Source organism: Akebia trifoliata, chromosome 7 (genome assembly GCF_017979445.1).
Source record: "Akebia trifoliata isolate Shusen 1 chromosome 7, ASM1797944v1, whole genome shotgun sequence".
NCBI lineage: Eukaryota > Viridiplantae > Streptophyta > Magnoliopsida > Ranunculales > Lardizabalaceae > Akebia > Akebia trifoliata.
The window spans coordinates 28,880,520-28,891,547 of NC_141381.1; the positions used below are offsets into that span (position 1 = coordinate 28,880,520).

The window sequence follows — 11,028 nt, forward strand, 5'->3', positions numbered from 1 at the left end:
CCTCCTCCTTTGTAGTATTTACTACGCCACTTAAACCTTAATTGAAGCGTCACTCAACTAAGGCATCATAGACCAAGATTGTATGGAGACAATCAAAATCCAACATAATACCAACATCGAACGACAATGAAACGTGGTAGGACCACCCTAAGTACTTGGTACGTGACGTGCACAAAGACCTATCCTCCATGTTCATAATAAAATTTGGGCATCGATAGACTTAAACCTAATCCAAATCCAATAGGACCGGTTATTTTAAGTGTGAATCCAAGCCCATATGTATTGTTCCAGATCCAATCCAAAAAATTAATATTTTTTCAGATAGGCCCTAATCCAACCTGACTAGATTTAAGAAAAAGTATAGATGGGATGGAATACATAGCCTCGTGGACAAGGAACTCATGTTCACACATAACCCAAATGATAAATTTGAAATTCAATAGTTTGTTCGTGATGTATTCTTGGGATACATCTTTTATTTTAACTGTTGGATTTCACATGTGTCAACATACAAGTTCCTTTTCCACGAGTCTACAAATTCGACCCATGTGTGTGTAATTCAAACACATTATCAGATTGGATCCTTATTGAATCAGAAGATGGAGGATCCAGATCCAATCCGATAAGTTATCGGATTGGATCCTTATCAGAACCCAAACTCTTGATTGGGTCCACATCCATCCATTGACAGCCCTAGTATTGTGTGAAAAGCACATTAAATTCTGCTAGGCTCCGTTTGAATCCCAACATAGTATGCATGCATTTTTCTGAAAAATATTTGCATAATATAACAATTATTTGTTATGTCATTGTAAAATTATTATATCACGAGCTTTACTCTTCCTATGAGTATGCTTAAGAGATATATCTAAGAAAGTTGACATTTTCCTTTGAATGTGTAAACGTGTAAGCCATGCATTTTTGTATAAAGAAGTATATAGAGTTTTACAGGATAATGAGTCTCACCTTGTAAAATAGTGCCAACAGGTTGGGTTAGCATCTAGACATCCATCATAGCAAAATCTTCCTCATCTTCATCTTCTTCTTCAAAGAGGAGGAATGGTGCAGACTCTCTACTTCTCTCTGATTTCCTATCATTCATCTCTATAACAGTGATAATCTTTTCCTTAATCAAGTCTTCAATTTTTCTTTCAACATTTTCTTGAGGTTGCAGTCCAAGGAGAGAAATGCATTCTCCTTGGAAATCAGTATCGTTGGACGACAAGACAAGGCCAGCAATTGTTCTTGCAAGATCAGGGGCGTAGCTCTGAATCTGAAGATGAAGAAGCAAAACAAATGTTACACTTGATAGCAGGCAGAGAAAGTGATAACTGTTGAAGAAATTGGAAACCAACAAGAAATATCATTATCTTTACACCGATATTTACCCCCAACATGTAAAACGTGTTCAATAATGGGTTACCAGCAAAGTTGGCTACAGGATACAATGGATCGAATATGAATTCTTGTAATAGATTTGCAGAATCTATTCACATTTCTCCAAACACCAAGATATCGATAATACTTCGATAAATAAGGGGAGAATGAAAAATAAGCTTTTACAATTGAAATTGTGTACACAAATGAGAGAAATCAACCCTTTTAAATAGATGAAGAAATGGGGCCTAAGAAACGCCTTATATCACATAAAAATGGTCAATGGTTGCTAAAGCACGTTATGATAAAAAAAACCTAAGGCTCAAGAGATAATTTTTTGAAAAGAATTTATTGGGAATTTGGGATTAAAAGAGAACACGAGTTTAAAAGTGATCATAGGGTCAAAATAAAAGGCACAAGACTTTACACTGTTCCACGAAATGGTTAAAACCACCATTTGGACAACCAGTCCCAACGGTTGAGATTGATTCAAAAACTTTAAATTTTCAACAATAACTATAGGAAATAACAATAAAAAAACATATAGAAACTTTAAAGCTGGCTTCTATATCGAGAGAGATTTACCTTTTGAGCATGTTCACTAAGAAAAATTCCTGAATATTTCTCCTTCAAATCATCCAATGCAAGCTTAATCGCTTTCTTTACAAGGTTTCTATCAAATCGAACCTTTTTCCGTGCTCTTGGTATCGTGAACTTAATGATATGTCAAGGAATAGATTAATAATTTGAACTCAGAATAATAACTGGCAAACATGTTACTGAAGTTGTTGAGGACAATATCAACACAATGATGTATATAATGTAATAATGGATATTGCTTGTGATAACAATGGATGACAATATCAATATGGGTAAATGGAGGTAATTTTTCCCATTCTAGCACCGTGTGGCCATCTTCACCAATGGTATTCGTTCTCAAGCCCAAACCGTAACTTTTCCAGTCTATGCTTATCAATGCATTTAGACATGACAGAGGGATTGAACAAGGCAAGAAGTCTTGGAAATAAAAAACCTGGAAATAGATTTCTGTATTAGTTAGATCATCAAAAACTAGATGAATGATAAACATCAGCAATCATATAGATCAAATGACTTAAACCAAGGCATAGATCTGAGCAAAATAAATTACCATTGTTCTTTTTCTTTTGGCAACACTATTGTTGTGCACCTTCAGATACATGTATGGCAACTTCACTACATTCATACCTATATTTGTCACATTGATGTGGAACGGGTAGCTGATTAGCTGTCAGGTTGATCTATGTGATTTATCCTTAGCCACATGTTTGTGGGTTAAGTGAGAAGTAACTTAATTTAGCCACTTTAATAGCCAAGTAGGATATTGGTTAGTGGGCGAAGGTAGGTTCTTAGACCTGGTCTGTGTGGCACCTTTGTTTGTTCAACTGTTTAGCCAGTGTAGCGACTTTGGCAAACTTGATAACTATTAAGTGGATAATGCAATTAAATGGAATTTGTATCCTGTCATAATAGAAGCCAGAAATGGTTATATACCCTAGATTATACACATCAATTTATTGATTTCATATATCTAATTCATATAAAAATACCTAAAGAGAGAGGATCCTGAAGAATTAAACAAATGAAACATTCTGTCATAAAATTTCCACGTCACATGCCACTTCTACATATAAAACAAGATAATTACTCTAAAACTACACAAACAATAAAGCCCCATGAAACAAGAAATTATGAGTAACTGGGCTTGGACCCATAACTCAGTTGTTGGCATGTTGAAATGGAACTTTCATAACGTGGGTTCAAGTCCAGCATATCCATCAAAAAAAAAAAAAAATTGAGAGTAACTTGAAACCAACCTCCGTTCTAGTACGGCAGGCAGCCAGGCAGGAAGGACTTGATAGCTCTGGTAATTCTGTTATTATAATCACAGCTTCAATCACCTGTCCTGTACTTTTTATGCTTTCTGCACTGCATTTCACTCCAATTCCAACCTTTAAATCTTCTCTAGTAAGTGAAAAAAAAATTAAAAAATATACTAAGTTTGACGCATCAACAATATTTTAATGCAATGCGAAATATAATGGATAGAGTGTAAAGCATGCCATTATGGAATTAAGTGGCCAGCCTAAACACAAAGGAAATACAAATTTCCAGTTAGTGAACCAATGTTGAACAACTATAAGAAGGTTATGCTTGAAGGATCATGTTTCACAAGTTCAACTTATTGAGAAAAACTACTTTTCCTTTTTCAAAAAAATATATGTTTAAACAAGACGTCAATGTGATATGATGCCAATTCTAAGAGTTCAATTTTATTCAATGATCCAGAGATCATGGGTTGTAATGACTGGGCCCAAAAAACAAGCTGAGAGAAGGGAATAAGATGCTTTCTGAGAGAGAGAGAGATATAAGTAACCATGGAACCTGTCAAATCATTAATCCACAAAAAGCTATGGAGCAATGTGATAATCTGAAATTTTACTTGAAAGTGGAACCTCCGTGTAATCAAGTAGATGTACTTAAAACACACATTTTTCTCTCCTAGATAATCATGGTGAGAAACAGTGCCATTTACAATGGATAAACAGATTCCTTTCTTGTTGAACCATAAGAATGTCACCAGAGGCCAGGTTTGTGAGATTTTACTCAAGGAATCTTGTGAAAATGACTTTGATGGTTTTATCTTACCCAATAAAGGCTCATAACCTTCAGGATTTCTCCAGTATATTATGGAACTACATCAAACATAATGGAAGAGGTAAACTTTCAAAATAAGTTGAAAAAATCCTAGTGGTGAACTCCAGCATCCACACCCTATGAATTGCCAAATGGGTTGAACTGCAAATCACTTGAGAGATTGGTTTAGAAGCTAGGTATTGTTTCCCTCTCCTTCTTGAATTCTGTGAATCATTTTCACTATAAAATGTCTCTCGGTAAACTAACTTGGAAATCAGGAATTAAACTACCATAGCAAATTAAACCAACTTATAAATCAGTGTGAGCTTGTAATGTTAACAAACTTACCTGCTTGAGAAGCAAGACTGGCATTCCTTATCTAAAGTGTTTCCATGCTTAAGCACGTGATCTTCAAGACCAGAGATCAGACGTTCAATATTTGATACTGGAGTAAGGGAAAGAAGGCCCTCATTTGCCAGAAAAAGATTTTCACATTTTGACCCAGTACTGTGGGCGCGATCAACCGTTAGTTCAATGGCTACCTTCTGGAAAATAATCAAATATTAACAATTTATTCAGAACATTGGTCTCGCAACCAAGTAACCAAAGAGAAACGAAATAGTTCTGGAATGGCTCTGCCAAGCAGCACACAAACAGACCTTATAATGAAGCAACATCATCATGGTATATGAGCAAAAACTAATGGAAAAATTCATTTTCTTCGGCGTCTTATTCAAGAAAATTCCTTAGGATGTAACAATATACAGATAAACATGAAGGAACGAAAAGCAATATTACCAGTGATTTTTTTTTTGCTAAGCAAGCAAAGAGCTTTCATCAATAATTGATATTAGAGTCATGACTTTCTGATGCCCCCTCTGACACACACCCCCTGACGTGGCATGGGCTAGAACCATAGAATTTTTCCCTTGGGATACACAACTGTACATCTCCATAAATATGTGCAGTTGTGTCTCCCGAGGAAAATAATCTATGGTTCTAACACATGCCACGTCAGGGGGCGCGTGCCAGAGGGGGGCGTCAGAAAATTATTATTCTTGATATTATACATATTACTTGTGAATTGAACTTACAGGAATTTTTAAGATGGCCATCTGCAAAAACAAAACAATGATAAAGAAGAAAAGGAGTGAGTAAAAGAAAAACAGTAAATAAAATGCAATATCCAATACCCCGTCAAAGAAAAACAAAACTGATGCATAAATGTTTGCACTCCCAACTAGCAGAAATTAAGATGTATTTACTATATGCAATGAAGATACTGGCTCCATATTCTTTTCAGAAGAACATGCATATATACTGCAGAAGCTCCGAAATTAGAATAAACTACCCCTTCAGTGATCGGGGCATAGTGAAAAATTAAAGAACCATGATCACCCTATATTGTATAGTGGAAAGTTAGAATGTTACCTGGCACCATGTAAACTTGAAAAACTTGGCAAAAAAAATTTTTGGGTCTTAGACCAAATGCCTAAGAGTTTTGCTACTTAATGGGTCACTGAGTTGGTACAGCTGGTTTTAGATAGCCTCATTATCAGGTGATTCATCTATTAAAGGGCTCTAATCAATGACAGTTGGTTGGGTGTTTTTGTTAACTTGATTCAGGATTTCCTTATCTAGTAATTTTATTGTGCTGGTTATAGTGCAACCTAATGAACCGATAAGATTGCCTACTTGCCTTCCAGTTATCAACATTGGCACCAAGGAAGGACATGGCAGTCAACTTTAACTCTTTTATGCTTCGCCCACCAATTTGAGGGAATCCTAGATTGACTTCTACCCATAATGTATTTACAATTATTATCTTGTTCATTTCTCTTTGGTGATAAGTAGCGTGAAAAAGTCACCTTGGGAACCAAAAGTGGAAACTATACAGAACTTTCAATAAATATTTTTATTTGTTCATCAAAAGCTTCACTCTCCTAGGAAGACAAATTCACCAACTTAATGACCTTATGGTACAAAAGAAAGCAAAGTGGGGCAAGCCAAACCTTTTGAAGGAAGGAAGTGATCCCTTTGGCTAAGTAGTCAGCGCTTTCATAGGTGGATAAAGATATTTCAGTCCCACTGAAAAAAAAATGATGATCAATTAGTTGGAGCTAAGATAATCTAAGCAAAAAAAAAACCATCTACAAGTTGTGGAAAAATGCATGCCTGAATTTCCCTCCGTTTTTAGACGTAGAAGCCAACCTTGTTAGCTTTCTCGCTGCAACACTTTCTCTTAAATTTAACTTGTAGTGATAAATCTCTTCATCACAAATGCCTGAAATTTCCACAGAGAATGTGGGAGAACTGAAGACAAATATTGTAGAAGATTGAGAAATGAAAATTTCATCATATTTCATATTATTGCATTTAAAAAAGTAAACTTATTACTAAAATGTACAAACTTTTCTAAGGTTTTCTCATCCCAATGGTTGGCAAGGTCAGTATTTTGGCCTTCAACTACTCACTTCAGTCAGCAGAATTCAAGCTCCAGAAGTATTGTAGTTATTATGCTAGACAACAGATTTACAAACCATTTATTTTATATATAAAGAAAAATGTGATACAATAGACATATAAATGTATATGTTAATATGTGAACTGAGGTAAATTTGAGTAATGTCAAGAACTTTTGCATTATATGCACCACAGTTTGTGGCAATCTCAATTATGAAAGTGAAGGCTGCTTCTCTGACTTCCAACCTTAAACAAGGAAACTTACTCATAGTTGTCATGGAAACTTACTCGTGGTTGTAATGGAAAGCACTCCATCTGCATCAAAACATTAAAGATTACCCTTATCTCCTTAATTTTCTCAAGCAAGTTATATAATCATAAATATTGCCTGCCTAATTATAAGCATGCCTGTACAAATCTTTTCTAAATTCTAATAACAAAAACACACCACCTTCTGCGACAATGGAAATTTTATTAGAATCTCCAGTCATAATACATTATACATTTTCTAAAATATCTACAAAAAAGATGAAGGCAATTCTGTAATTTTAATAAGATATAAGATAACCTAAAGAAACAACACACAATCTCTTATCTCCTCCTCTCCCTCTTATTCTTGTTTTCCCTACAAAAGTTTTTTCTTCCTGGAAATCTTAAAATCCCACAACTGTTAACCGGTAAGTTGGTTTAAAGTTAAAAAAAATCATTTTTTTTATGGGTAAGCTGGACGTGAACACACAACCTCAAAGTTGCTTTGCAATGTGTCAAACCAGTTGAGCTATGGGTCCAAGCCCTGAAAAAAAATTCATGTTGGGAAGCTCCCATTGAGAACTTCACGATGATTTTAAAACTAGATAGTTTTATTTGATAATAAACTTCATATTTACTTCTATTTTAAATTCTTTTTAGTATGGTTAAGTGAACTCTCTATAAATTTATCCCACAAAAAAAAAAAAAAAACCCTCAATCATTCACAAAAATAACTTTAGTAATGACATTACTTCAGCATTACAAGCATTGGACATGCCCTTCCCCTCGTAAAAACAATTTTGGCTCAATTGTTCAAATTGGTACAATGATCCAGTAAATATAATCAGTTCTCCATAGAAAATGTCCAAGACATGCTAAGTGATACTTAGAAATGGAAGAACTGATGGATTTGAAGTATCCCAAAGTATAAAATTGAACGTCTACGAAAGTTATATACCAAAGCACCACATAAATGGTCCCATTGATCATTGGTTTATCTTTGGGCTACATCTAATATAAGAGGTGTCTCTATCGCTTGGATGACACAGTTCGATCTATAACTATAAATGTACTAAAGTTTTCCATAAAACAAAAAAAAAAATTTGATAAATTGGGGGATCAACTCGAAACCAATTGGCAATGAGTGAAGAGGCCCAGGAGCTTATAATAAGGAGAGAGACAAGGCAATTTGTGTCCAATGTGGGACTAAACTTAACAAAAAAAAAAAAAACACTATAGTAGCTCAATTTAAAATACAGAAATCAGATATATTGACAATTTCCATTACTGAACTTACCCCACATTTCAGCGGAAACGTGATTTTTTGTATAATTCGGGTCCTGAAACTCCTCCAAGCAGATTCCAACACCCGTATCAGAAACTGCTCAAAACGAAATTGAGGATATTTTCAGAATTTTTTTTCAATTTAAATAATATTCCACTTTTTTTGGGTAAATTACAATGGAAACTTTTGATTTCTAGTTAATTTCAACAGTCCTTGAAGGAAATTTTGATAATATTAAGATCATCACATTAAATCCATTCGAAATTTAAGATAGGCGTATAGAGAGGGATTACGGGACAAATTTCGAACGAAAAATTGAACATAAATCGAATTGATTCGAGAAAATTGGATCCTCACTTGAAATCCGAACGATTGGACCATCTTGATCTGAAGAACATTTAAGAACAACGGATAATCTGCAGATATTTTCAGAGATCCGGCATCTTTGAATCGCAGAACAGATTAGCTTAAAAAAACACAAAGAGATGAAAAATAATAATCAGTGATACATTATAGTGAACAGAAAACAAACAATAAATACAAAATTGAAGAATAAATCAAACGAAAATGGCGTTTAATGGAGATTAAAACTCACATTTTGGCTGAGTTTTTTAGTGGAAGACGTCTCCATGGAAGTTCTTTCGAAGGATTTCCCGCGCTTTTTCTCGCAAAATTGTTACAAGCGTGGGATGCACTAACTTTTGCTTTTTATACGCCTGCAAATTTAGAGAGATTCTATTGCCACACCAACTCTTTCTAATAGAGCGCCGCAACTCATATGAAATCACCAAAGAATTAACACGACGTCTTGGGGTGCTCCTAGTAAAAGTTTGTGAGACAATAAAATCTCTCTAAATTTAGAGAGATTCTATTGGCATATCAACTTTGAAGACCATGATATTTCTCATGCCTCCTATACTTGTTCTAAATTTCCTAAATTTTTTCACTTACTTTCTAATTTGAGTCGTGATTTTCTGACGTCCACTCTGACATACGCTCCCTGACATGGCATGGGCTAGAACTATAGATTTTCTTCGGGATACACAATTGTATATCCCCATAAATATGTGCAATTATGTATTCCAAGGAAAATCTATGATTCTAGCACATGCCACGCCATGGGGCGTAGGGGAACGTATGTCAGAGGGGCGTCAAAAAATCATTAATCTTTTAATTTCTTCCACATCAAAGCCTCATTTTCTTCAAATAAATCAACCATTAACTCTAATATTTATATATATTGGGGGGGGGGGGTGATTGATGACTAAATAATATTTACAGAAATGATTTTTTTAAAGCACTTTTTATTTGTAAGGTTTATATATATATATTTTTTGGAAGATTAAGTGGGTTAAGGCCAGACCCAAACCAGCTACAACCTTAGGAACCGCCAACCACTACGATCCTTATCAAGGATCAACAAAAGATCAATAGGAGAAGAGCTACAATCCAACACATGGCAGCCAACAACGGGTTGCAGCGACGCAAGGAAGTCAGCAGCCCTGTTAGTTTCTCTGAACACGTGGGAGAAAATAACTTCATGGAAAGATGAACTTAACCTTAAGATAGCCAAGTAAAGATGATGAACATGCCAAGGGGTCTTCCACATGTTGTTTAGGATATTAACAGCAACAAGGGAATCAGATTGAACTTCAATACGAGTGCATTGATGGGCGATAGCTAAACGGATCCCTTCGAGGATTCCTTGCAATGCATGATGTAGGACTGATTTGGGAGTGTCCATTCCAGCAAGAACACCTATCATACTGCCCTCATTGTCCCTGATAATAGCTCCATAGCCACCTCTCATGGGGGAGAGAGCACCATCTGTGTTTAGGGTCCACCAGCCAATCTGAGGCTTTTTCCAAGAGCAATATGTACCTCGTCTATGGGTGAAGGATGCTTGTAAGTCCCAAGCATGCATGAAGGCCCTGTTGTGATCTGTGTCCTCAACATTGTCAATTTTACCTTCGAATTTGATCCAAATATCCTCCAAGATGTTATGGAGTACCAATGATGGACTCCTAAATTTGTTTTGATAGATACGATTGCACCTCTCTCACCAAATGTGGTAGATGAAGGCGCAAAAAGCAACCTGTTTAATCCTATGAATTATAGAATTTCCTTTGAAGTTGTCCGCAGCCCAAACCACTTCCTCTTCCCAAGTCCTCTGAGCTCTATTCAAAAGGCACCTCTTGAGGATGTCTGCCCAAATGCATCTCGCAAAAGAACACTCGCTAAAGAGATGAGCATTGTCTTCCATGTGTCCTCTACAAAGTCTACAAGTAGCATCCACCCTTATGCCCCACTCATTAAGTTTCTTCAAAGTTTTAAGCCTATTTCTCATAGCCAGCCACGCTATGAAGCTATGTCTCGGGATTCGAGATTTGTTCCACACCAAGGAGGTCCAACTTGGTCTAGGAATATCAAAACGGTTCAATCGGATAGCAGAAGCAACTGAGAATTTTCCATTGGCTGTCCTTTTCCATACCACTCTATCAGTAACTCCACAGTGGATTGGAACTAGATTAAGTTGATGCGTGAGCTCAAAGAGGGAGCCTTCTCTTCCCTCCGGAATTCTTCGTTGACCATCCATGATCAAGGCTGAGACTTTAACCTTTGGGCCAACTCTAGAGTCATAGGAAAGATCCTCGTTGAACATAGGACTTAGGATTTCTAGAAGATGCCAAGGATCATCCCAAAACCTAGTGTTGCATCCATTGCCTATGAGGTGAGTAATGTTGGTGAGGGCATTGTCTCTAGCTTTTAGGATTTTTCTCCAACTCCAGGAAGCCTCCTTAGGAATCTTAAGAGTCCAAAAATTTCTTTCTTTCAAAAGATGTGATTTGACCCATCTTACCCACATTGAATCTTGGTTCGAAGCAATCATCCAAGCATAGCGAGTTATTGAGGCCTTGTTCCACTCTGTAATGCTCACTAAGCCTAGCCCTGCCTCATTAGTAGGTTTTCACACATCC

The 11,028-nt window shown here is 36.0% G+C and overlaps 1 protein-coding gene across 2 annotated transcripts; it reads right to left on the reverse strand.

Moving 5' to 3' along the window:
- Positions 1-8,746, reverse strand: LOC147398836 (type 2 DNA topoisomerase 6 subunit B-like). 2 transcript variants are annotated; one of them, XM_086448169.1, is made up of 12 exons: positions 8,646-8,746; positions 8,408-8,516; positions 8,063-8,146; positions 6,805-6,831; positions 6,229-6,337; positions 6,066-6,141; positions 5,148-5,168; positions 4,402-4,598; positions 3,234-3,381; positions 2,214-2,410; positions 1,963-2,086; positions 1-1,273 (listed from the first exon to the last, which is right to left on the reverse strand). In XM_086448169.1, the coding sequence occupies exons 1-12, from the start codon at positions 8,679-8,681 to the stop codon at positions 1,001-1,003; spliced, it is 1,401 nt and encodes a 466-aa protein (XP_086304295.1). In that variant the 5' UTR covers positions 8,682-8,746; the 3' UTR covers positions 1-1,000. The 2 variants fall into 2 exon arrangements, with proteins under 2 accessions (XP_086304295.1, XP_086304293.1); XM_086448167.1 differs by having other exon boundaries at positions 3-1,273; positions 1,963-2,092.
- Positions 8,747-11,028: the final 2,282 nt, after the last annotated feature.

What these genes read in the sequence shown, in the direction of transcription:
- LOC147398836 (XM_086448167.1), bottom strand. Translation starts at nt 8,681, where the DNA reads ATGGAGACGTCTTCCACTAAAAAACTCAGCCAAAAT. An exon ending in CAGTCTTGCTTCTCAAGCAG is followed by an intron (nt 3,382 to 4,401) that starts GTAAGTTTGTTA and finishes TTCACTTACTAG; the next exon opens with AGAAGATTTAAAGGTTGGAA. An exon ending in CCTGCCGTACTAGAACGGAG is followed by an intron (nt 2,411 to 3,233) that starts GTTGGTTTCAAG and finishes ATCTATTTCCAG; the next exon opens with GTTTTTTATTTCCAAGACTT.